Source organism: Cottoperca gobio, chromosome 11 (assembly GCF_900634415.1).
Source record: "Cottoperca gobio chromosome 11, fCotGob3.1, whole genome shotgun sequence".
NCBI classification, from domain to species: domain Eukaryota; kingdom Metazoa; phylum Chordata; class Actinopteri; order Perciformes; family Bovichtidae; genus Cottoperca; species Cottoperca gobio.
Window position 1 is genome coordinate 10956921 of NC_041365.1, and position 26408 is coordinate 10983328.

General features: G+C 40.3%; 3 protein-coding genes across 4 annotated transcripts; all 3 read right to left on the reverse strand.

The window, feature by feature from the left end:
* Positions 1 to 266: 266 nt before the first annotated feature.
* On the reverse strand, positions 267 to 16959 carry snx27a (sorting nexin 27a). Of its 2 annotated transcripts, XR_003832995.1 has the most exons (14): positions 16484 to 16957; positions 13204 to 13429; positions 12845 to 13037; positions 12465 to 12529; positions 11174 to 11278; positions 10830 to 10908; positions 10356 to 10519; positions 9527 to 9616; positions 8387 to 8536; positions 5963 to 6091; positions 5642 to 5701; positions 5410 to 5458; positions 2420 to 4467; positions 267 to 1760 (listed from the first exon to the last, which is right to left on the reverse strand). XR_003832995.1 is itself a non-coding variant. In XM_029442832.1 (13 exons), the coding sequence occupies exons 1-13, from the start codon at positions 16798 to 16800 to the stop codon at positions 4757 to 4759; spliced, it is 1650 nt and encodes a 549-aa protein (XP_029298692.1). In that variant the 5' UTR covers positions 16801 to 16959; the 3' UTR covers positions 4506 to 4756. The 2 variants fall into 2 exon arrangements, 1 of the variants encoding a protein (XP_029298692.1); XM_029442832.1 differs by lacking the exons at positions 267 to 1760; positions 2420 to 4467 and adding an exon at positions 4506 to 4779 and having other exon boundaries at positions 16484 to 16959.
* A 1441-nt stretch (positions 16960 to 18400) lies between these two features.
* Positions 18401 to 20484, reverse strand: LOC115015297 (ictacalcin-like). The gene is made up of 3 exons (XM_029442454.1): positions 20333 to 20484; positions 18911 to 19056; positions 18401 to 18707 (listed from the first exon to the last, which is right to left on the reverse strand). Exons 2-3 carry the CDS (start codon positions 19046 to 19048, stop codon positions 18567 to 18569), a joined length of 279 nt encoding a protein of 92 aa, XP_029298314.1. The 5' UTR covers positions 19049 to 19056; positions 20333 to 20484; the 3' UTR covers positions 18401 to 18566.
* A 4053-nt stretch (positions 20485 to 24537) lies between these two features.
* On the reverse strand, positions 24538 to 26408 carry s100a10a (S100 calcium binding protein A10a). The gene is made up of 3 exons (XM_029443105.1): positions 26252 to 26408; positions 24932 to 25093; positions 24538 to 24795 (listed from the first exon to the last, which is right to left on the reverse strand). Exons 2-3 carry the CDS (start codon positions 25070 to 25072, stop codon positions 24637 to 24639), a joined length of 300 nt encoding a protein of 99 aa, XP_029298965.1. The 5' UTR covers positions 25073 to 25093; positions 26252 to 26408; the 3' UTR covers positions 24538 to 24636.

Below are 26408 nucleotides of genomic sequence, written 5' to 3' on the forward strand. Positions count from 1 at the left end.
GGAATACAGTCTTGACATTGGCTTGGTCCCACTGAAAAGCAAAAGAATCTATACATAACCACAACCCGAGTGCTTTATCATTTAACAGCTGGTAAAAAAGACTCCTGGAAGTTAATTCAGATTACTGCCAAGATCAAAGAAAATGAGTCCATGGTTCATTTGATGTCCTGGAGAGAGTAAATAAGTTCAGACACACAGCTTTTTTTTTTTTTCCCAATATATAACTTTATTTAAAATATTGTTACAATTTATTACTCTACACAACATTTCAAACCTTTTTTCCTTTTTCTTATATTGGTTAGTAAACCTTCATGTGTATTTTTTTTTTATATATAAAACTCATTTTGTAGCCTAGTTCTGCATCAGGTGTTGATGTTTTTAGATGCTACTTCCCCTCTAAACAGCTTTCATGTGTCGTTAGCCATTCAGCCGTTCCCCACGCACAAAGTTAATGATCAACGGTGGCTCCAGCGTCGTACACTATCATTTCCCCAATTTCTAGAATTTCTGTTTAAATAAATAAAAGTTTTGCGTTGGAGAAACAAGAGTGCATTTTGTCCAAGAGATATTCTCTTTTTCTTTTTAAAACAACTATTTACAGGTTATGCTGAAGACAGACAAACAAGGTTTAGGTTTTTAATTAATGTCACTGCCTACTTGCCATGAAAAAGCCCAGTGTTTCAAAGCAATGGACATAAATTAATTACACAAAGGCTAACACTTTTTAAAACTGCACTTACACCCACTCCTCATGTTAGCCATAGGTAGGACCCAGCAGCCGAAATGGAAACGCTCGCTGCTAATGCCCTTCGAGCCGGATGTGTGTTTCAGAGGTCGACGAAGATCAAATCTACACAAAAGCAGTCATGATGAGACAAACGTAGCGACTGAACCAACAGTGTCAAAGGAAAGAGACTGACTGAGCGGCCTCGTAAATGCCAGTTCGACCACTGGACTGAGCCTGAAATGCCGTAGAATTCGAACTAACAAAAGATCTTACACTATATCTGCCACTGAATGATGTGAAGGAAATCAGCGTTACTACAGCAACATCATCATTCAGACGAGCATTTCAGTGCCGCTTGTGATGAACACAAACTTTCTGAGCCTCTTGTTCAGTCCACACATGGACATTTTTAAATTCTACTGTCACCATGTTTGCTGTACCACTCAACATTCTTTCATCTCTTATCTCCTGTGTGGAATTCAATCCTCTTTCTGTAAAGAATAATTCACTTACAAGCCAAGGCTGTCCAGCATCTCAAACACAAACACAGGTGGCCCACAGCACAGCGCACACTGACGAACAAACACGGGCCGACCATACAAAGACGTGCTTCTTAACATTCCTGTCATCTCTCTGCTTTCACCTAAACACTGTTACAATGACATTTATCTCACTGATGGCAGAAACCGACGACAACAGTACGCACACCTGCCTGTGACTGAGCGGAAGATGGCACCTGGCGCAGACATACAAACCGAGACACAAAAAATATATAAACCGGCAGCTTTCTAAAAGCCTATTCACAGCAGCATGAGCCACGGGGACAGAGAACAAACATCAAACACAAAAAACACTGCTTTGAATACATTATTGGGAGTGAGTCAGTTGGCTGACAGGAATAAAAGGAACAGAGGCTGCACTGAGCGTGTTGAGCCAACGTGGTGCTGCCACGGCAACCACATCCCGTGATGACGGGAGACCAACCTGGACACTAGTACGAGCAGAGGATAGAAAAGCCAACACACACACACACCTCTATCTGCCTCTCCCTCCACATCTTATAAAGAAAAAAATAATCATCATCATGGTTGAACAGCTCCAATACTTATGTCATCCATCTCTAAATTGGCTATTACTCTGTCTGTCAAAATGACCATCCATTGCAATTTCTTTCACAATTCAGAGAGATATATATATATATATATATATATATATATATATATATATATATATATATATATATATATATATATATAGATATATATAGATATATATAGATATATATAGATATAGATATATATATATAGATATATATAGATATAGATATAGATATATATATATATATATATATATAGCTTAAGCTGTTGTATAACTGAGGCCTGTCCTCAGAGGCAACAGCTGAATGACAAATAACAAAATATATTTTTCCATTTGTTACACAATTTTGTCAAACCATAAACACAGAGTAGCAGGGAGACGGGAGAGATGTGTGTGTGTTCTATGCAGAAAAAGCAAGCATTCGCTAAACAATAGGAGACACCTCCCATTTGTCTCCATCTCTCTGGCGTCTCTGCTGTCATACAAATACAAAACACCATCTTCATTTGCTGGCTCTCACACCAACAGCTCATCAGACACATCCAATCAGAGCCTAAAAGCTTATCAGCAATGTCAATGATAAACATAGAGGACACACACACACACACACACACACACACACACACTCCAAGGTATTTGACTGAAATTATGACTAAACCTCGGCATGAATTAAACATTTTTATTGAACCGAAAGCTAAGCTCAACTGTAAAAAAAAAATTGTTTTATCCCAAGTGGAACTTGAATTTGTGCTCTAAACGTCGCTGTGAATAGAAAATAAACCAACATCACTCGCGAGTGAATCTCATGAATGAGTCAGTAATGAATCAGCCAGGATAAACCTCTAACCATTAGGACAATAAACAAAAATCTATTGCATTCAGGTGAAATTAATACATTTACTCACATTGTCTTTTGTCAGCATGTAAACCTGCTATCTACACACTTCAAGTGAAACAAAAAAAGGTTTATTTTAACTGAACATCTACAAAGAGAAGAAAATAAAAACATGTCATGTTGTGGGGGAAAAAAAACTGGAAATGCTCTAGAACACAAAAGACTCTGTGTAAATTGTAAAACTGTCATATAATCTTATGTCATGTGCATATACACACAACTAATACTGTACCAATGTAGGTGCAGTACAAGGCAGACATCTGCTATGCATTGCTATGTATGCTAATGTTTGTGGTTGCAGTCACACAACTTTATGCATCTACCTACTCTCTGTACGACACACACACACACACACACACACACACCATCTGGCCTCCCGACGTGGTTAATGGATAAACTGCAGAGGAGTGATACTTTTGGGTGAGTTACAGAGCCCGAGGGATCACTCTTTAAGGAGCTCCGAGAAGATTTTTAGTTCTGCTCAAAGCCTAAAACGAAATGTGTCTTACACTCTGCTGCTCTCTGCTGCCTGTTCACAAAACTGCAGCTCGACAGACAAAACTGTCCTGTCCCGTCTTTAAATTCAATCTGTCGGTCAGATCGAGTGCCATTTCAAAAACATGTTTGGACCATCAACATTTTTTTTTTTTTCTTCAAGAGATCCCAGCACTGAGCTGAGAATGGGAACGCCTCGTCCTCCTCACCACAATAAAACACTTGCGAGGGTGATAAATACACATACTGACCTTAATGGCAGAATGCCAACAGATGTAGCGTGAGTTAGGCCAGAACAAAAGGTGAAAATTAAAATGAGTTAGAGCAGTTTCTATGCAATTCAGTTAGTGTTTCCTCACGTTAGAACAAGAAAACAATTATAATAGCTCTTATATTAATCTATATTTTATCAGAACTAGGATTGTTAAACATATACATAATTATGAACCATCCCCCCCCCCAACATCCTTTTTTCAGTTAGTTACATTTCTGTCGCCTATGTTTGGTGACAAAGACAGAATACTTCTGACCTTACAGATAGAAAACATCATTTAGTGTTAATGTCCATCGTCGGTGTAAAGCATGATTTTGCTTTCTTTCTTTATCACTAACTGTTAAAGAAGTGAAAGCCCCATTTTTCTGTATCTATTCTTATTTTCATCTCCATCCTGCCGGCTCCGTTCAGAAGACGAGGGCCACGCTGAAGGCTCTGGGCCGAGTCGATCGTGTTGGACAATCCTATCCCATGTAGGCTCCCTCGTCAAGTGGTGATTCATTGAGGTGCTCCCTTTGCGCAAATGGTGCCGCAGCGCTGCAGTGACCCAGACCAGTATGCATGCGTTACATCTCAACCAGTGGCGAGAATTTGCTAGTGACCTGCCACACATCACAGGGCGGATGCATGGAGGAAAACAACACACGCTATGGAGATCTAGTAAATTACATGAAAGTTGGCTTTTGTTTATTTTCCTTCATTGCTCTTCTTGCTGTGTGTATCCCTGGGGTCGGTTAAGTGTGGCTTTTCCATTTGCCCAAAAAAAAATCGGTCACTTCCAGATTGTTTTTCGGGGCATGGATCGCCTCAGTCTGTCACTCAGTTCTGTGTTTGTCGATGGGCGCTCTCTGGGGTGGCTGTGATGATGCAAGTGGACCAGTTCTAGTTCGAGTGATGACAAATGATTTTAGGAAGTTGCAATCTCCCCCCCAAGGTGGCACCATCCCTTCTGCTGTGTTTCCAGAGGAGGCAGATACTCTAGAACACAGAGAGACGGTTCAGGGAACAAGTCTGAATGACGGGCGCATGCCATGTGACTTAAGAAAATGCAGCCACAACATAACACACATTGGTCAGTGTCTCAGCAACTTTGTCACTAGGAAAATTCCCTGAATTTCAACTGTGCTGGAAACAAGTGATTATGATTCCACACGTGTCTTTGTGGCATGCTGAAGCTCCTCGTCTTATATCTGGATGTCCTCAACCTTCTCAGTCCTCAGCTGTTTATTATCTGTCTCTGTTCCTGTAACTCCAAAAGGTTGCTCACTCATCCTCGTGCCTTGCAGTTGCCTGTCCACACACGTGTATTACTGGTCTTGTGATATCTCACATGGGACAATTAGTTTCATAACTCCCTTTAATGTGCGTGTCTGATAGCGAGTTACAGAGTCTACTCTGAACACTTTCTTCACTGTATGCCACACATACATCAGTGCACGTCTTCTCACAGTAAACTGATAGCAGTGGAGAAGAATCCACTCTCTCCGTATTTAAGTACATTGTGAAGCTCCGGTGAACTGTCTATAAAGTGCAGCCTTTACCTCGTGACTTTGTTCAGTTCCTTATAATAATAAAAAAAAACGAGCTTCACAAGTGAGATAATAAAAAACACAGGCGTATCTGAGGGCACCTTTTTAAGGCCGGGTGTAATTCAATGTCACTGAACTATAGTTACTTATAAACTAGTAAAACGTTCACATATATTTTTGATTTAAATACACAGAACAAATAAAAGGTAGCAAACATGAAATCCTCTCCCTGCCCTTGCAGTTTTTAGTCAGGAATTTAAAGCACTATTCAGTACAACATCTGAATATTTGCCCTATATAATATCTAGCCTCTTAACCTTAGTGTTGGTGCTCAAATGTTTTCACTAAAGTAATTGCTTTGTATTTAGGACAAGAAAGACTTGCTGCTTACCATTGTTACTGCAATTTTTGTTGTCTTTGTCAGATGCCTCTTCCTCAACCTGAGAGCAAAGAAATCAATACACAAGAAATTAATAATTTTTTAAACAAAAGCCTGAGGAAATCATCTCAGGAGTCTTATTGTATTTCTAGAAGAAAAAAAAAAAAAAAAAAAATCTAAGTTTAGATTTTCAAACTTGGCATGCAGTCACGTGCTTCCCACAGAGGAAAGGAGTGGCCCTTACCTGTTTCCTCCACTTCAGCTCACAAAAGACCCTCTCAAAGCACTCGTGCATGTAGTTAAACTGGGAGAAATAAGCAAACAGAACGGCCAGTTAGCCTTCCAATACAGCACAATCAACCTGCGAAGTCAGGGGTGTGTTTTAGCTTTTTACTGCTGCTATTATTACATGAAGGAATGTGTGTTGACTATTGAATCATATATACCTAATGAAATGTTAGTGCAATTGACTTGTTCTTTTTAAAATCACACCATTACCTCTTAAACAGCAAATTCAAATAAAACCTTCAAAACATGTCAAACAGCAGTGACAGTGCACACTCACGTATGGTGTGAAGATCTTGACCCAGCGAGGTTTCTTCTCTCCTCTGGCGTATTCAAAGCAGAAAGCCATCCCCTCCTCGTCAGTGTCCCAGCGCTGCATCTCTGCCCACTCAAAAGCTATCACCTGGTTCTGAGGGCGAGAGAGTCGTGCGGTATAATTCAAGTGGCATTTATGCAGTTGTATGTGCGAGAGTTTGTAAACGGATGTTTTGATACAGTTTTGCTAGTGCTAAACCTGATTTGCTTCAATTCATCAAGAATTTTCTCAGTTTTTTGATTCTCTATTCACTGTGGAGAGATGCATTTTTTAAAGAATATTTTTGGGCTTTTTGCGCCTTTATGGATAGTACAGCAGGAGTTTATAAAAAGGGGGGGAGAGAGAGGGGATGACATGCAGCAAAGGGCCACGGTTTGGATTCCAAACCCCGGTCCTCAGCCTTTGCATACGAGTGGCCTGATCTACCTGGTGAGCTACACCGTGTGCTGCGGGAGTATGGGGTGAGGGGGTCACTTCTGAGGGCCATCCAATCCCTGTACGCCCAAAGCGAGAGTTGTGTCCGGATACTCGGCAGTAAGTCGGACTCGTTCCCAGTGAATGTTGGCCTCCGCCAGGGCTGCGCTTTATCACCAATCCTGTTCGTGATTTTCAAGGACAGGATATCGAGGCGTAGTCGTGGAGGAGAGGGGTTGCAGTTCGGTGGCCTGAGGATCTCATCGCTGCAGATGATGTGGTCCTTATGGCATCATCGGTCTGTGACCTTCAGCAGTCACTGGATCGGTTCATTGCTCTCAGCAGGAAACCGGTGGATTGCCTACTCCGGGTAGGGAATGAGCCCTTACCCCAAGTGAAGGAGTTCAAGTACCTTGGGGTCTTGTTCGCGAGTGAGGGAACGATGGAGCGAGAGATTGGTCGGAGAATTGGAGCAGCGGGGGCGGTATTACATTCGCTTTACCGCACCGTTGTGACGAAAAGAGAGCTGAGCCAGAAGGCAAAGCTCTCGATCTTCCGGTCGATCTTCGTTCCTACCCTCACCTATGGTCATGAAGGCTGGGTCATGACCGAAAGAACGAGATCACGGGTACAAGCGGCCAAAATGGGTTTTCTCAGACGGGTGGCTGGCATCTCCCTTAGAGATAGGGTGAGAAGCTCAGCCATCCGTGAGAGACCCGGAGTAGAGCCGCTGCTCCTTTGCGTTGGAAGGAGACAGTTGAGGTGGTTCGGGCATCTAGTAAGGATGCCACCTGGGCGCCTCCCTAGGGAGGTGTTCCAGGCACGTCCAGCTGGGAGGAGACCCCGGGGAAGACCCAGGACTCGGTGGAGAGATTATATCTCCTCACTGGCCTGGGAACGCCTCGGGATCCCCCAGTCGGAGCTGGCGGATGTGGCCCGGAAAAGGGAAGTTTGGGGTTCCTTACTGGAGCTGCTGCCCCCGCGACCCGACCCTGGATAAGCGGTAGACGATGGATGGATGGATGTTTACATGTGTTAATGTTCAGAAAGAAAAAGAAAACGACTAAAAGAAAAAATAAATTCTCATACTGTCCGTCTGATTATACCTTTATTCACGCTCTGTCTGAAACGCTCCTTTTCAGCACCTGTCTCTTTAAGACCCCCTCCAGAAAAACCCCATTGTGCTTGTTAAGGTTGTACATGTTTCCTGTGCTTTTGTCCTTTTCCCCTCTCCAGGAGATCTGCCCAGGTGTGCTGCATTGCTCTTCATGATGCACAACGAGGTGCACCTGACGTGGGAAGAAAGTGCTTCAAGCTGCAGCAGCAGGCAGCGAGGCCTCTGGCATGGGGACTGCTGGTATTGCTGCCTCTCAGCCTAGGATTTTATATTGTGTTTGTATGTCTTCATGGTAATAACTCCTATAGATTTGATCATTTTAAAAAGTATCTTCTGTGGTTGATTTTGGTCAGTGGTGGAGTTTTGTTAGCATCATAGGGCTGCCTAAGGGTGGGGCGTAACAGCTCTCTGATTGGCTTGCTTGAAATATATGGTGCACCTTTGCAAAGGTAGCTCTAAAGCCATTGGTGGAGATACTCAGATGGGTGGTGGTATATTCTAATGAGCCTGCATGTGACATAGGAAGAGGATCAAATCTGAATGGCTTATTAAATCTCATGTTTTATGACCACACAAACCTTACAGAGTTGCATTAACTACCAACCCACAGTTACTTACTAGTTGGTAGTTACTCCAGAAACCCAAATGTCTGCACTATCATTGAAAAGGTGAGTTTTTCATAATGTCCCCTTTAAGAAGATACAGGAATGATCGTTTTTTACACGTTAAAGCCCAAATTGTTTTATACAATAATGTAAGACAATCCATAATTTCACTCAATTGAAAAATCTATGTTGCCTTAAAAAGTGATGCGTTGAATACTGTATTTTTTAAACTTAGCGAAGACAAACACTCACCTCCAGCGTGCCGTCCTCGGTACAAGCGTGCAGCTTGAAGTGATGGATGCTGATCGCTGTGATGACATGTCCCTTCCTCCTGGAGTCACAGGAGCAGTTGGGGAACGCCACCTCATTGTAGCCCTCGCATGTCCGCAACAGACTCAGGTACTAACAGAGTATTAAAGAGCACACACAGCAGTCACTAATACTGTAAGTAACCGGCTTACGGCAATCTAAATAAGATTAGGTTTACATCTCTTTCTTTGGTCCAATTACTCTTAAAACCCCAGTTAACAAGCAGTGTGGGCTGTGACCAGAGTTCCTAACCTTTGTTAGATAGAAGGAACGACAGAACATGAGCGTAACATAATGTACCAACGATGGCGTAGTTGTTTTTCAGTTTATGACAAATTAGTTTCATGAAGTGATTTCTCTTGTTAATGCAGTCGGACCGGTGGAGCAGCGAGTGGACACATTCTATGGTCGGAGCGCGTGCAGTTTGAATTTACAAAAAGAGAAAATTGTTACGCAGTGATAAACTTAACTTATAAGTATAACTATTCAGTTTGTAATGTAAAAATGAATGCAATAATATTTAGTTTAAATCAGTAGCAGCTGTCAGTAAAATCTTTACTTTTATTTCACTACATTGCGATATCGCCACATTCACAGTCCCGTGATTCTTTCACACAAATACAGACTTTGAACGAGATTCAAGTAAAGATGTACGTAACCAAATATTTTGGTTTCTCCACTTCTTCTTTTTAGTCCCTGAACCGGACGAAGTAAATGTTCTTGTTTGCAGGAACATGACACATTGAAATGTGTCATGTTTCTGCAAACAAGAACATTGCCAAATACCAAACATTTGGAAATGTTGTGCTGGATGATGACATAACTGTCAATGTAGATTAAATGTTACACACAGAATCCCTCACACTCGCACAATATTAACCGTTGAGCTAATATTGTCAATATTAGCACAACGGCTTGATGTCTGTTTACACCACAGAGGGCTGTATTCTGCAGTGTGAAAGGATTTCTGACTTTTCTTTCCATTGCTATTTGGTAACATTTTGGTGATGGCTCTGGTCAGCAGGCAAAAAGTGTAGTCATCCCAATCCCCTCCCCGAACAAAGCGTGGTCTGTAGGACTGACCGTGGCCATCTTGCGCTGCTCTGCCAGTTTCTGCAGCTGGTAGGATTTGTCCTCTGTTTTTATGAATCCCTTTTTCACATCTTCCAATGCCTAGACAGACAGGGGGTGGGGTGGTAGGAAGAGATACAACACCATTTATTATTTGAATGATGATCCATTAAAAACATTCAGCAAGAAGATATTCTGCCTCAAGTAACCAGGTTCAACTAATGACAGCAAAAACCTCCTCTGGACATTTTATTCTATGATAACAACATATCAAATTACATTGTGGAGGGGGTCACTCGTAGTGATGAGCCTACAGAGAATTATCATCGGAATCTGCAGCTCCCTTCGACTTTACAGAGCGGAGTGAGTTTGAAATCATAGTTTTGCTGACTTTACTAGGAGACATCGCAGTGACGTGCTTCAGGGAGTGACCTTTATTGGTCAGCGGACAGCCTGTATGCTGCTATGGTTATTTTTAGTGCATTAGAGGATTATTTTTCCTAGTTCACACTCCATAAAATGTGGAAACATTTTGCTGGCTTCGAGATTATCATGGTTCTTTAGTTTGCTGAATTTGAAAGCCTAGACTATCCCTTTAACACTCAGGATGTCATTTGTAGGACTTCCTGTTTGGTGGTAGCTTGAAATTTCTTTTAGGATGACTTTTCTGAGACCAGTATAGGCAGTTAAGAATAAAAGAATAGAATAATACAGTAAAACACTTAAACCTCCAACAACAGTTTCAACTCAGAGTATATAAACTCTTGAAGGAAAACAAACAAACAGAAGAAACATTTTTGTGCTGAGTCCATGGCAAGTGGGATTCAATTATTGTTATTACCTGGTGAAAGCAGTAGTGCAGTGCCAGCGTGTTGTCTCTTAGCAACTCCTCCTCCTGGAAGCTGAATAACCATTTGCGGAGCGCCAAGCAAGTCCCCGGCACTGCCGACGTGTAATTCTGCACATAAAGCTTGTGGGGAAACTCATTAGGTGCCAGCTTCCGCACTGCAACAAATAATAGAAAGAAGAAGAGGGGTGGGGGGGGAGGGGTGTCTGTTTAGTCATTATCAAAAAGTTTATTCTAGCCTGTACAAAATCACCTGCCCTTGCTGTCCAAAAATGCACATACCCCTCCTAGGCCTAATGAACTTCAACTCAGTGGGATGATACAGGTCTTTATTTAGAAAACTGGTGGTCATGAGATGAAGTCACCCACGAGAGGACTTTTAAATTAAACACATGAGAACACGTGAAAGTGCTCTGTGAATGTCCCAGTGAAACACTCATGTACATCAAACACACATGCAGTTCTTACCAAAGGTGTGGTTGATGACTTCAAAAAGGGCGAAGTAGCTCGCCATAATACTGTCCATTCCAACCTTCATCACTAATGCCTACAGGAAGAGCAACACAGAGTCAGTTATGTAACGAAAAACATTGTTTGAGAATTTCTATTGCATGTATGAAAGTTCAGTCCTATAGTGTTCTGCGTTATTTATTTAATTCAGTAAAAATGTCTGGTATTTACAAGTAGACATGATTTGACTTTGCAATCCTCAGTGTCATAATTCTAGCTAAGAACTGAAAGCTAAACCCAATCCAGATGTCCAAACGATGGTACAATAATCTGTACAATATCAGTGTACAGCATCTTCCTACCTGGTACACCTGGTCTGTGGTGCTGTTCTTACGGACTCGGACAGAGATGGTGGTCTTGTCTGGCAGGGCTATCCGCAGCTCTACATCCGTCACTCCATTGTAGTTCTGCAAGGCGAAGCAACACATAATGAGAACAGTTGTAGAGTTGCATTAACTCAAGGATGTGCACCTGGTTGTATGAGTTTGAATGCATGTGTTTGTTCTACATTACTGGTATGTACTTCTGGATCCTCCTATTTGTTTCTCTTTAAGTGCTGGATTACTTCAGTACCATTACCTCGGCCAAATAAACTATGTTTACGGCTCGGTTTGTCTGTCAACAGGAATACGGAAAAGCTACTGGCCTGTTTATGATAAGAATGTGGTGAAAGGGTGAAGCATGGGCCAAGAAAGATTCCATCACATTTTGGAGAGGATGCAAATTACGGGGCAGATACACAAATGATGCTTCACTTTCGTTATCATTGTGTGTCCAGAGGAATTTGTGCTGCATTCATGAGGCCTCGGAATAATCTGAAAAATAAGTTCCAGACTGGGGAAACTTGTGTGAACGCCCCTTGAAGTCGGCAACAGATATCAACACGTTGTTTAAAACACTTGTATTTTATTGCTCAGTGTCCATGTTGTTTCCAAATTACGACTTAAAGCTCATGAATACCCCAAAGTCGAAAAAACAACTTTTTAACTCGGAAAAAAGGGACCAACCGAGGAGCATGTGAACGCACCGTTGGCCTTGGCGGAGATCTGTGCTCTGCGAGTGCCATTCTAGTTGCATTCGTCTCCGATGCCGTCATTCCTCAAAACACTAGAAAGCCAATGCAATTAACTGTTAATTGTTTTGGCTCTCCCGTTTGAACTCCATGCTGGCAGACATGATGGCCAGCTACTTTCAAGCTATTAAACTCAACTGCCATAACTGATGACGGTCTATGGCAAATAGCCAACTTTTGATTAAAAGACTAAAGGACGTTGAATATATTCATAATTTCATCGTAAATTTTAAATTCCTCAAAAGAAATCTTCTTGAATAGACTCGGAAAGATTTAGAAAATGAGATGCATACATCCCTAACCATAAAATCTATTAGAAAAGCTAAAATGACTTAATTTTGGAAAGCACTGTATAATTATCAAGGAACTGTGGTGCTGTGCAGATTCACCAAGACAAAAGTTTTACATCTGAGAATGTTTTGAAAGAGAAACAAAAACTCAGAAAATAACATTCTCATAGAAATAGCTACATACACAAATAGTACAGTCCATATTAGAGCAACAATATACGAGACGCATACCTCATCTGATTCAGAGAGAAACTCCTGCATGATGTCACTCTCCCCAATCACCCGCACAGAGCAAACTACAAATACAGAGGCAGATGGAGAGAAAGGGAGGAAGGTCAAAGTAAACAAAGGATAGCTAAATGTCACTGTTTGTAGTAGAGTTCAGATTTGTACAGTGGAAAATTCATTACTGCCAGCGCTTTGCCAATTTTTTTTATCTTAAATACATGATTTCTGCATTTACACATTCAATTATTCCTTCTTTAAAAAAAAGAATGTAATTTTTCTTGAACATATGGATTAATAACAGAAAAACCTTTTTGTCCTTGCCGATGTTGAAAATCAACAAACAACTGGGCTTATACACAAGTGACCTTTCTATATCAGCCTACCTCGCTCGAGATATTCCTCCAGGCCTCTACGGCGAGCATCCAGCTGCTGTTCAGACAGGGAGAAGGGCCATTTACCAGGAATCTTGGGGAAGTTGAAGTTGGAAAACTCCCTCTTTAGGTTCTGGTGCAAGATGGCAAACTCCCGGTAGCGCTTTGCGCACAGCTGTCTACCTGACATGTACACATTGTACACCTATGGTCATTGAGACAGAACAGACAGACCGTAATGCATTAAGAGTAGAAGGAACGGATGTTTACAATCAAGAACTACAACTTTTCTTAATAACGTTATAGGAGAAAAATGCTTTTTAATGGGGCAAGAAAGAAAAGGGTAAAGTAATGCGTCAATCGGTACTCACCACAAACCTCTCGGCGTGCTGCTCAACATGTTTGTATGTGGGAACAGAAATGGGCACTGCCTGCTTGTCACTGTAGTCATAGTTGGGTTGGATGTCCTCTCCTCCTTCCAATCCATCACCCTCCTGAGCTGGAACAGACAACACAGCCAGAACCAGCTCCTTCTCTCCTGCGCGGATCAGGTCCACCACCTGTTTATGGGTGGCACCTTCCACACTCACCCCATTACTGGAGGGAAAGTGAGAGCAAGAGAAAGGTGGAGGAAGAAGGGATGGAGAGATGGAAAGAAAGTCAGTGAACCAACCTTTCCCACTGTTTTCACATGATCCATTTATGTAACATGACAGCACAACAGATCAAGCATTCAGCACTGACCAGCGTGGGGCTGGATCTTTACTTTGTTGCTATGGTGTGAAATATGTGTACGCTAAACACTGAAACTGCCTTTTAAAATATTTCAAATTGCATCTCTGGTGCGATTAAACTTTTTCTCTCCCAATACAAAGTCCGATGACTGCGCTCGCAAGGCTGATTATTTACTTATTATAGGTCATTACTGGGCCAACACCAGTGATATTTATTTTCATGCAAGTTTACAAATGTCCGTTGTCTCTCAAAGGAGATGCTGCTATCTGCTAATAAAATGCTGTTAAGTTCACTAAAACTTGTTTTTAATTAGTTTTTTGATTACCTGTGGACATTTATTTATTCGACGCTTTTTATTTTATTTTAAATAAGTGCACTGCACACAGTGCAGATTCATTTAAGCAAACAGAGACAATGCAGACAATAACAGTGTTAAATTAATGTTCATTTAAGTTCAGCAATTTTGTGTCTCTTATTATTATTAAATAGTTGTATTTTATCAGATGCAATAAAAAACAACAACAATATATCAGCATTATATATCGACTATCAGCTGCCCTGTTCTCTATAATAAAAACTCTTCATTTGTCAGGTAATTCATTCACACAAGAGTATAGAAAAAAAGACTATTTATTGAAAACATGCTGTATCGTGATATATCGTTATTCGGTATGAAATGACCTGAAATTGTAAAAGAAGATTTTGGCCAAAACTGTGCTGTGCAAAGCTGTGGCACTAAAGACTGAGTCGGACTGAATGAATGCAACTAATAGCGTAAACACTGAATTTTATAATGACTCGTCTCAGATAAAGAAACTGTAGTTAATGTGGATTGGTCATGTCACAGACAATAACCAATCCACCACTTAAATATAATAATAATGCTACACTCATCTCAGATCTGCACAGAATAATCATATAATATTCTACCAATGCTGCAAATATGCATCTGTTCATTTCCCTATTATGATGTGTGGTAATGTGAGCGGCACATTTTGACCTCCATTGATAAACCCAATGTTAGGAGTGCTGAGTAACCAGGTCAGCTCTAATGTCTTCCTTTCCTTTGGTGCTGTGAGACACCTCCCGTCTTGGCTTTGCCGAGGCCAGATGGCACCCGCATCAGGTGTCTCTGCTAATCTTCCTATGAGAAACAGCGGGACAGACACAGGAGAGGAGGGAGCAGGTATAGGTATGTCCACTATATATGCCATGTCTCCATTATTGCTTAGAAATGTAAATCTGTATAGTATCATGGAATAAGTCAAATGGATAGAAAGAGGGTAGTGGAAAATAAAGTCAAGAATGGAAGATACAAATCTGGTTAATGGACATAAGGGCATTCCTCCTGGTTAGGATGTGCCCAAAGAGATGAAAATAAAAAGGAGACGTTTTGTTCTCAACATTACTCTGATCCGATCATCTTCTTATCACTAAGGTTAAGCCTTATAAGACCACATTACTTTAGTTTTTCCTGTACATATACAACTGCAGAGCCAGTTCATTTTTTCATGAAATTTCTTTCTAAAAAGGTGACTCTAAAAAATACAATGTTCTACACAAACTATTTTCAGGCAGTAGCCTCCGTAGAGTCAAGAATGTCCACAAGTTAGCTGGTTATCACCAGTGAAGCAGCATTGTTTGTTTTGTTCCCCCCTTGTTCATAAAACAATAAAAGTACAATGCTGACACGATTCTTTTGAATTTTTGCAAAAATGGTAAAGCTGGTTAATAAGTCACATGATGAATACTGGCCCAGTCATATGACCAGGGAGATTTTTGCAGTTTTGCAAAAACACAGGTTAGGTGAAACCTTATTGATGTCTCAGCAAGTAGAAGTAGAGCAGTGTTCCTTGTTTGCGGTTTCTCCTCTTCCTTTTTCTAAGTTTAACCTATGGCGAAGTCAACATGAACATGTTCTCACTGCTCAAATCCTAACGTTGAAGCTTATGCAGGGCCACACATACACATTGACTTCTAAGAAACGTATATAACTGTAGAAATGTCACATAAGTGTTTATCATTAACATATATAATTCCTTTTCCACCATTTTTTTTTTATTAGGGTTACGTTTACAACCATGGTTTGAGAATTGTTGATAGTTTGGTTTACTCATGGAGACTTACATTCTTAGAAACCTGTGTGCAAAAATGAGCTGAAGGAGGCTCTTGGGGGGACATTCTTTCTCTTATTAAAAGTATCATATGTTCAGTTAAAGGCTAGAAGAGACTCTTAACAAGTTATTTTCATGAAAGTCGTCTCTAGGGAAAGACTGACAACTTAATTAGGCCTGTCTGACAAAACAAAAATCGCCAACCAAGTACACTGAGAGGGATAAAGGGCAAAAACACAAGAGAGCACTTAAAACCATGTAAACAACGCAGGGACAGTTGGACACACACTCACACCATATGATGTTGAATTTGAGTGACAACACTGCCATCCACTGCCTTTGGACAGGGTCGAAATAAACATATCTACTATTATACATATGACAATACAATGTCAATAAGGCAGTCATTTAATTGATGTCTTTACAACTGCGCTGAAGCATTTCACTGCGCAAAGAGCGAGCTAAACAAGAAGTTAGCAACCTGGCTCGCTAGCTTAAGCTAATCAACATGCAAAGCCAGTAGTCCAACTTATGTAAGCTGGTTAGCTGTTTAACTCACTGGCGTTAGCTTGGTAAAGCTACATCACCAAATGTTTAGTTACGTACATAAACCCGTAGACTGGACACAGAACTAGTTAACTGGGTAAACGTCTACTTTTGTTGTCATAATAGATAGGTGACGTATACCTTGAAGATAGCTAATGTTAACACATGCTTGAAATTGGATCAACACGGGCAAACTGGGTAGCTAGCTTTACATGCCAACTACATGGCTGTATTGAACGGATAGAAGCTGACTTACACCTCCAGGATCCTGTCACCCTTTGCTATCCCAGCTCGGTCTGCCGCACCTCCGGGTAAAACAGCACTGACATGCTGAAGAGGAGCGTACAGTTCCCCGTTGATGCTCCGAAGCTGTCCTCCTTCGCTAACTTGACCGCGAACGTTGAAGCCGTAGCCGGACTCCGACTTGACGATCCTCACCATCCGCGGACCTGACGTTACCATAATGCTAACTGGGATCTGGCCCGCGCTGCCCGCAGACGAACCGACGACCGGACCGTTACGGGATGCCGAAGGGAGAACCGACCGAGTTTCATCGTCTCCTACATCCGCCATCTTATTCACAGGCCCTAGCCCCCCTTCCAGTCGGTGTCTTATCGTAAATTCAAAACAACACTCGAGCTCTGTCTCTTGGTAACGTTAGCTTCACAGACCGACTCTGTTGTTGATAACCCGCCCCTCGGTAGCGTCACGAGACACGGCCTCACAACGTGACCTCCCGGAGGCGTCACTGAAAGTCTGGTCTGTTTACTCTCTCATCTTTTAAATACAAAGTTACTAACACTTTAGCATTACATTCATTCTTTTTAATGTGACAATATGAGTAACATATTTATAGATTGGATTATATTGTGAATACCTTTTTATTTATTTATCTAGAAGCAACTTGTTGTTTTTAAAATATGCACAAATTTAATTTTACAAACAAAAAGCCAAAGTAAGAGATTATAGAAAATACAGATTTTTTTATATACATATATTTACATACATTTTAACATCATTAATTTTTTTATAAAGATGTGTATTCAAATATGTTATTGAAATACATTTAGAAATATTTAAATAATCATTAATTCATTTATTTATTAATACTCATCTATGGTTATTGGTTTCCTACCAATCTCTCTCTCTCTCTCTCTCTCTCTCTCTCTCTCTCTCTCTCTCTCTCTCTCTCTCTCTCTCTCTCTCTCTCTCTCTCTCTCTCTCTCTCATCACACTGATTTGCTGTCTTTGCTGCCGACTGATGCCAAACACTGATATTATTGTGCTTTGTTTCATATTATCTTGTGTGTTCCATCTTGACAGGAACGGTTAATCATGTGCAACAGAGGTGCTGATTTCTAAATTTAAACCGAGAGGGAGAAGTAATCAGTGAAGTCCCCCACTGCAGTATTTGTTAGGAATGAAAATGTACAGGTTGTCAGCCCCTTGAAGCACATGACTCATACTCCTTATCGCCAAAATGCATGGCGTTAAAAGTATATTAGTGTTAAAGCTTCTCACTGCTTCTCATTGAGCCATTGCGCTGGTGCTACTCATCATATTTGATTTATTTTTATTATTTATTGTCTTTTTTGTATGGATAACCTCATTTAGCAACAAAAAAAAAATAGAAAAGCCATAACTTAAATATACTGGAGTATATGACAAAACACATTTTGAGGTACATTTACAATCTTAAAACCCTCAAAGAATCATAAAGTTAGCTTACACAACAACATCTAACATCTAAAGTTTGCTAACATTAGCCATCATTACCTACCAAAAGCTACTGGTCATACCAGACCAATAAATGTATAGAATTGAGTGTTATTGCTATTGAAATGTACACCCCATGTGTAAGAGGAATATTGTGTTTATTACTTCTTTAAAAAGTAAGTCTGGCTTTAAATAGAGTACTTTGGTAACTACATCTATAATATAAGAAACATCTGTGACATCCTTCGTGTCATAACCTGCAGTTATGTTGTGCCTTTTCCTGAAGTTAATCCAGCTCTAAGATTTTAAGACATGAAAGCTTAGTGTCAACAAAACTTCCCCACTTCAAGTCTCACCAGTATCATAAGATTACTTAGACTACGCAGACATGTCTGTGCAACTATCCAATATAGTCACAAATATTGTTCCCCGGCCATGCAGTAACACACAAGTCAAGTGTTTCAAAGAAAGACGTTTATTTCATTGTGCGTTACATTATAATGTTTTGTGATCTAGCAATTTAGTAAATAGTAGTAAATATGTATTCCTTATTCAGAACAAGCTGTCATCTCTTTCAAAGGGAGGAAGCTCTCAATGCTGGCCCCAAGGTGGCGCTTGGATCCCTATTTTTTGATGAAGTATTCGTGGCACATCACAGTGAGGCAGCTGACCATGTTGGTAAACTCGTTGAAGTCCACACTGTTGTCCTGGTTTGTGTCCAGGCCCTTGAAGATGCGGTCCACCGCTTCCTTGTCATTGGCTTTCTGCAGGTGAGAAAAAGTGTTGAAGAATTGTCCCTGCGCATGTGCACAACTGGAAGCTACTACAAGATGTGATGATGCAGAACATTCTACCAAGAGCATTCACCATCCACTCCATACAATGCACCACAGCACACATGTACAGCAAGCCATGCATCCTGTTGGTTGCGAACGACTGAGATAGAGAGAGGTCAGAAGTCACTTACCCCCAGCAGATCTCCAAGTTCATTCTGAAGCAGCTCCTTCAACTCTGTCTTACTCAGGGTGTGCTTGTCCCCCTCCTTGCCAGCATACTTACTGAAGGAGCCGATGAGGAGAGCCATAGCTTGCTGGGTATCAGACATGATGATAGCTGTTTTAAAAGGACATAGAGAATAAAGAGTTAAATAGTGATACATGGATTTTTTCCTCATGTCCCTGTGTTGGTTGCATGGTATATTGTTCATGGGTTCAGGTCAGATTGGCCTTGTATTTTCCTTATATATCTTCAGATTACTAACTGAAGTTTCTTGATGCTTAAAATGAGGAATATTAGCAAAGGACAACATGTACAAAGAAGGAAAGGGAAAAGGCATCTGAGTTCATAGACATAGAAAGCCTTTATTGTCTTTGTAAAGAATACAAAATAAGAGTAAATTATTGCACTGGAGTAACTACTATGAATATGATTATTGTGTTAGAATAAGTAGCCATGGCTCTGTTTGGTAAAACTGGAATTAAACAGATCTAGTCAGTTATTTAATAGTTTTATTTTAAGACCGAGCTTTGGTCATTAAAATATTGGTCATATACATAAAGGAATGCATATTAGTTGTATTAATTAAAAGGTTCTTGAGCAGCAGGCAGTGGCTGCTTCTGTCTCTGCCATTGTTTTTCTTTGCGTTTTCCATGGAGCTGGATAAAAATAAACCCTGGCCACTTTTATTTCCCCTGCCACAGGTCTCTAACGCGTCTCTAATCCGTCTCTACCGAGTGACACATTGTTATGGCAACAGTTGAATTTTTCGAGGTAACTCGGCTGAACTAGGTAAAGAAACAGGTCGAGAATCGATTACAGTCCCAGTAGTGATGTGTGATGTCTGTTCTCTTATTGTTACTGTTTGTCTGAAATGTGTTTTTCCACTGACTCTGTGAACCCAAGAGAGCCAGTTCTGGTTACGTTCTGACTCACGTGCTGCTGCTGCCTCTCTGGGGTTTGGTAAGCTGAGTAAACTGTGGCAGCAGAGGGTTTGCAAACAGATGGGAATTGAGGAGAAGTAGAGCACAAAACGAATAGCATAATACTGTTCCGAAGTTTCATTTGGTTTTATTTGAAAGCAAGATTTAAAGCTTGATGGTCATTTCTGAATGCACAATGCAGCAGTAAAAAGGACATGGCAGGCTGAAGTTAGTTAAATAACTAGCAGAAATGTAACGGTGTAACAGAAATGAAGAAAAGTCATGGATTGCTCAAAAACATAAAATACACTCAGAGCTGGTAACCTGGTAACTTTGCAGTTGCATTTTGCACTAAACACACACTGAAAAGACATTAAAGATGTTGCTTTAAAAGGAATTTCCTATTGTAAAAGCATTTATTTTAAATCAGTAAATGAAATCAAACAACAATGTTTAGATTTTCTACTCACCAAAGTTGATTTGCAGATATTTAAGGAGAATGGAGAGTGAAAGTCTGTCTTCAGGAGCTGTAGTGATAGAGAAAAAAGTTGCAAAGGATGTTTTATACACCACCAAATCCCTCCCTCAATAATGTTCCTTTCATCTCTCTGACCACTCCTACTTCTCCCCTCGTGTCTTGTTACTTTTCTTCATTTCCTAAGTTAGAGAGTCTGCTAAGAGCTATCTCACACTACATGTGTACAATGTACTACAGTTGGATAAGTATAGAAGACTTAACATGCAACATTTTTGCATTTTAAAAATCGTGGAAGGATTTTCAAAATGTAAAACGTGTCATGATGTCAAGATTGCATTTGACCCTGAAGATCGCATCATACATAAGGACGTGTTGTGGGATGTGCTGTACCTTTAAGATTGATTGTTACAGCTACACTATCATTTAAGTTCATTTAGTCATCTAACAGTCTGAAAAAAAGCTTTTTGATGCACTGAAATAGTTGAGTTTACGGATTTTATGTTTACTGTTAATTCACTTGTTTTTTTATCTAGATGTTAACATCTGTTAACAGAATATTCAATATTAGAAACATTTTTAAGAAATAGATTCGGGTAAACATCTAAAACTGTGTTTTATTTGCATTTCACATTGAAGATGTTTTGCAAGCCGATGAATACAGCAATTACTACGTGAGCTGAATGACTTTGTAATGATGCAGTCACATACAGCTGCTCCATTTGTAGCTCACTTTTTTCTTAATAAAAAAGAAAATCAACAGTTTGTGTAATACACTTTAGCTCAGACCCTTGAAAAAACAAATCTATCAAGTCTCTTGATGAGTCAAGAGACAAACGCTGGAGCAGTTTTGAGAAGTTTAAGACGTTGTGCATTTAAAATAATGATTCCACTCCGCCCTTTTTTGTTTTTTGTTTACAGGGTTGGCATACTGTGTGTGGCTCTGTGCAACAAAACCTAAAAACATTTTGATCATTTTTCTAGCGTTTCTAAAGATGGAGACCAATGACAAGACTTTTGCTACAATGCCCTTCTTGAAAATCTTTAAAATCTAAGACCAAAGCAATGAACAGTTATGTCTTTAAGGTACAATTAGGATTTGTTTCTTCTTCTATCCAAGCATGTAATAGAGAAGACTTTATTGTATTCCATACGAACTAATTTATTGTTTTGTTTCTTAATATAATGACTTTTTACTAATTCTATTTAATTGTTTGTGCATGATTCCAAAATGAAAACATTTGGGCACGGTGACTCACTGAGGGTTGATTGTTATGGTCCTCAGTAGGTTCTCTCTTCCTTGCAATTTTGTGGTGGAAGCTGTGACTCACAGTCATGTCCCTGACGCTCATGAGTCATGCTGCAGAGACCAGAAATCAGAGACTCAAAAATTAGCACAGTGGCAACTAAGTGTTTGTTTGTTTCAATGTGTGTGTGGTCTGTTGCATGCACGTTAGAGATATCAAAGGTCTTTTCCTGTATCTCCTCTTTGGTAAGGATGCAATTGTTTTGGTCTCTAATTAACATCTTCAATCAAAGTCCAGTACAGATCATAGGTTAGAAGTTAAGTCACTGTCGCCAACTTTCATGTGCTCTGCAACTGAATTTATAATGCAATCTGAGATTTGTTCATTGCACTCATTCGTTTTTCACTGTGTGGAAAACTTTAGTCAAATGTTCTTCCTTCCCCATCTTACTCACGAGTCACGCAGAGCTACCAAACAGGGAGGGGGTATCCATGGAAACCACATTCTGTATTATGTCCAGCTGTGATTCATATGAAACTATTTGCAGTACAGCTTTAACAACTTATCAAACACTCATGGCCAACACTATGGTTACAGTTACTCTCTTATGTCCTCTAGTGGTCAAGCAGATGTACACTTGAGAGAAAGTATATTTTCCTTGAGTGCTTCACGTGTAGCCATGTACCTTTTGCAAAATAAAATGGGGGCTGGGGGATGACAGGGAACAAAGGTCCCGAGTAGCTGCATGCTTTCTGTGAATATAACTAGGAAATCAAAGTGTTGGCTCACATTTAAGTGACAGGAAGCAAACACAGACATGAAGTACATCAACTTTTTATAGCATCAGCGATATCACAATAGTTTGATGTCATTTCCCACGGCAGCAGCAGCTTCATACCGGATGTTGGAAGGGTTTGGCGAGTTCAGAACATGTTATTGTTCAGCAAACTGAACTTGTCCACAGAGAGGGGCTGTTCTGCCTGTGTGTGTCCAAGGAAGGTATGCATTAGTGAATGTTTGCTAATCTCTAAAGTCAAACCAATACACACCTTTACTGTGTACCAGTTAGAAATCGTAAAGCTGTGAGAGTATGCAGAGTTATTGCAACTGATAAAGTTTATAGCAAAGGTATTAATAAGTATCCTGACTGAGGGAACAATCTTGGGTCTGTTCATTCATCGACCTCACAGATCTAGAGATATTCTTCTTCACAGATAATGATTACATTGTTTAAGATCATTTGATGATCATCAAAGTAGAAAATCCCAGCTCAGCTGTGGGCCACATGGGCGTGGTGGTGCTTGTGTAAACTGAGGGTGGAAGACACTCAGAGCATGGTAACCTAGCAACTTGGGTGTTTGTTCTGTAACCATGAACACCGGCTCTGCCCGAGGAGGAGTGTGCAGCGCATTTTTAGCCTTTTTCACCCTGATCTGGGATTCCCCGGCAGGCCTTTCTTTTTATTGCTTTTATTAACTTTAATTAAAGTATTTATTTGATTGACATGTTTTGTGCTGTTATGTTGCCTTGTATTGTAATCTGTTTTTAAAGGTGCTATATAAATGAAGTTAGTACCAGGTCTACTACTACAACTTCCTCAGGCAGTAAAAGTTCTGCCTACTTAACAGGGGTTGGCACACCCTGTACTTAACCGTGGGCCAAACACTAAATTACAAAAGTCATATCTTTCTAATAATTCATGACTAAATAATTTGATTGGTAGTGCCAGCACATAGCCTGTGAAGAAGTGCTGCCTGGGAGACTTCATTTTGGAAAAAGAAAAGCCTCTTTTCAGTTCAGGAATTGAGACCGAAGGCGAGGGTTATCCTGTTCATCTCTCTTGTGTTGTGGAAGTTTCGGCAGACACGAAACACAATGAAAAGAATTTGGTGGGAACAGTGGTGTACTGAGCCGCTGTGCCATGTGACTCAGGCCCTCCACATCTCTGCACAGTGCTCAGACTTGACTGGAAGGCAACAAACTTTATTCAGTGACAAAACAACCTACTCTGGAAAAAACCCCCCAAAACATGTCAGCTGATGTAAATTTGTGATATTAACAACAAATGTTTTTGTTTGTAAGTTATGTAACTTCACATGAATAAATATAGTTTTGAATGAATCTGCATGTGTTGCAAACCACAAGACATTGCGCATTCTTTCCTTACACAACACACTAATTATATTGTTTTATTTACTCTGTTTAAATATAATTGCTAAGTGGGAGGAGCTGCGGGATTGGGAACCATGAGGAACAAAACATCATTGCACCACTGAAGTCGTATTTCTTTAACAGTACTGATCCCATATTTCATGAATTATCCTCTCAACTGTGTGGTTCAAATGATCTTCTCAAGTAACTACACTTTCATAAATACGTCTTAACATCATTGCAACACTAGTCTTGCATGACTTATGCATAACTTTTCTTTACTTGCACATTTATTTTCTATGTACAAAAAAATAAGTAGTTAATTCAAACTTGCTTGATATATGATGTATGAATAATATGATGCAAACAGTTCACTTGATTTTTTAAGTAGATCAAGCAGGATATTTGTTCATCTGTTCATGAATGCATCATAGTTTATAGAGTTGCCACATCAGCTTCACGGAGAGGTGTGTTTATGAGCGGAACATTCTGCAGATTCCTCAGAGCAGTGATAAGCGGGATAAGGGAGAAAGGTTTGTCTACACTTACTGGTAAAGTTTCCAACTAAGTCAGTACTCTGTGATCTCTGGAATGAGCTTTACCAGGACGTGAAATTAGCACAAAGCAATGAAATACTTATGATTCGGGGCTTTGTGGCCAAAAACACTCTGAAAACTCAAAGAGACAAAGATGCTTTTATATTTAAATGAGAGAAGATTTATGATAGATGAAATGCAAACCCATGTGTCTAAATATACAGTAACTTACACGTATACATTTAATAACCACCAGACACAACAGCTTTGAAGTTATTTAGTGTATTTAATGAACAAAACTATCTTTACAAAACTTGAAATACTTTTTTCTCCTCGTTTCTTCTCCTCTCTTCCGCTGTTGTCGTTTACTTCTTCTGCATCTTCATGTGCGTCTGATAACATTTCTCACAGGCAATGGAAAGTCCAACAACCAGAGAAACAAACTCCTCAAAGTCCACCTGGCCATCACCGTTGGTGTCCAGGTCCTTCATGATTTTGTCTACAGCAGCAGGGTCCTTCTGAGACTGGGTTAAAGAAGGGGAGTGAGAGGGGCATCAACAACTACACTTTGGGTTATACCATATTATGTGACAAGTGATATAATAATCAACATGTTTAAATTCCGCACATTATGCGCTTTACATGTTGGTCACTTCTTACAATGAGGAAGTTAGACAGCTCGTTCTCCATCAACTCTCTGAGCTCTCGGCGGCTGAGGGTGCCGCTCCGGCCTTCCTTAGAGGCGTAGTGGTGGAACACCTTGATGAGTGACTCCATGGCATTCTCCAGTTCTGACGGCATGGTGGCTTCGGTGCGTTTAGACTGAAAAACAAAGTTCAAATAGAGAAGAAATTGTTGAATATGATCAAGCACAGAGTTCAGCTCCATTGGACAATTTTGAAACAAGACATCAGAGACGTTTAATGAAAGAAATGGATTGTTTTGTTTTTTGATACTTGACGACGCACTTAACAAAAGTCTCTTTTACAAGAACATGTTCTACTGATTACCTTATCTAAGAGTTTGAATGGACATGTGGGAGTACAAAGGCCAGGGAGCTGATCCTCTCAAAGTAAACAGTGGCCTTTCTTTACATGACACACATGTTGGATTGACATATCAACAACAAGCCACCTCCTCCAGTGAGACTGAGCTCCATCAGAGGATCTTGTGATTCCATGTTTTGCGAGAAATAAAGGTCAGACTTTGTTCTGCAAAAGATAATAGTTTCATTGCATTTTAGGAGGACATGATGTAGGCCAATGATGGCGGCAGCAAAACTTTATTTTTTTGCTCTAAAGTCCATCCCACTGATGAGTAATACTCATGAGAAGTGAGAGGTCTGTAATTAGGTTGTTAGAAATGGCCACTGACATGAAAAAACACATTCTGCAAACTGTTACTGAAGAGTTGCAACAGTTAAAAGGGAGAAGTGGGAGGGAACACAGGGGTTGAATGTTATTTGTGCAAGAGGGAATGGAAAAGTTTTACTAAATGAGGGGAAAATAGTGCAGATAGCCAAAATGGTGGTGATGCAGCAAACTATGCAGCAGAGTATATGTGTGTACATGCCCACACAGTCCAACCACACCCTTTGAGTACTTAACGGATATACATGGACTCAAATGTGTTAACATTATAAGAAAAGGAGTATCCAGTGGATTAAATGTGATCAAACGAGTGCTTACCGTATTAACCAAATATATACATCTTCTATAATTCTTAAATACAGTTAGAAAAGTTTGAGTTCAAAACTAAGAAAAACCTAGAACAAGCACAGGCTACTAATCTATACAATCAACACGGCATAACTTTTCAAAATATGTAAATACAAAATACTACACAATAGCAGACTTCAGGAAAACTTAGAAGACAGATAAATGAATTTATCCAATACATTGCTCCCACACCCAACCGGTTGTACCTGCAGGGGTATTAAGAAGATAACTAATGGGGGGGAAAATGACCGTTCGTTCTTACCGTGCAGTGCTGCGAAGGTGGTCGGCAGAGGAGAGGTGGGAATGTTCAGAGGTCGTGAAAAAGTGCAGCAGAAGTTTTATAGCCCGGTCACGCCCTAGTCGCTATGAGTCAACCTGTGGTTTGGACACTGCACCCTGTATAAGAAGTGAGGCAGGGC

What these genes read in the sequence shown, in the direction of transcription:
- snx27a (XM_029442832.1), bottom strand. Translation starts at nt 16,800, where the DNA reads ATGGCGGATGTAGGAGACGATGAAACTCGGTCGGTTCTCCCTTCGGCA. An exon ending in GGTGACAGGATCCTGGAGGT is followed by an intron (nt 13,430 to 16,483) that starts GTAAGTCAGCTT and finishes CTTTCCCTCCAG; the next exon opens with TAATGGGGTGAGTGTGGAAG. An exon ending in TGCACTACTGCTTTCACCAG is followed by an intron (nt 9,617 to 10,355) that starts GTAATAACAATA and finishes CTGTCTGTCTAG; the next exon opens with GCATTGGAAGATGTGAAAAA.
- LOC115015297 (XM_029442454.1), bottom strand. Translation starts at nt 19,048, where the DNA reads ATGTCTGATACCCAGCAAGCTATGGCTCTCCTCATCGGCTCCTTCAGT. An exon ending in AACTTGGAGATCTGCTGGGG is followed by an intron (nt 18,708 to 18,910) that starts GTAAGTGACTTC and finishes TCTCACCTGCAG; the next exon opens with AAAGCCAATGACAAGGAAGC.
- s100a10a (XM_029443105.1), bottom strand. Translation starts at nt 25,072, where the DNA reads ATGCCGTCAGAACTGGAGAATGCCATGGAGTCACTCATCAAGGTGTTC. An exon ending in AGCTGTCTAACTTCCTCATT is followed by an intron (nt 24,796 to 24,931) that starts GTAAGAAGTGAC and finishes TCTTTAACCCAG; the next exon opens with TCTCAGAAGGACCCTGCTGC.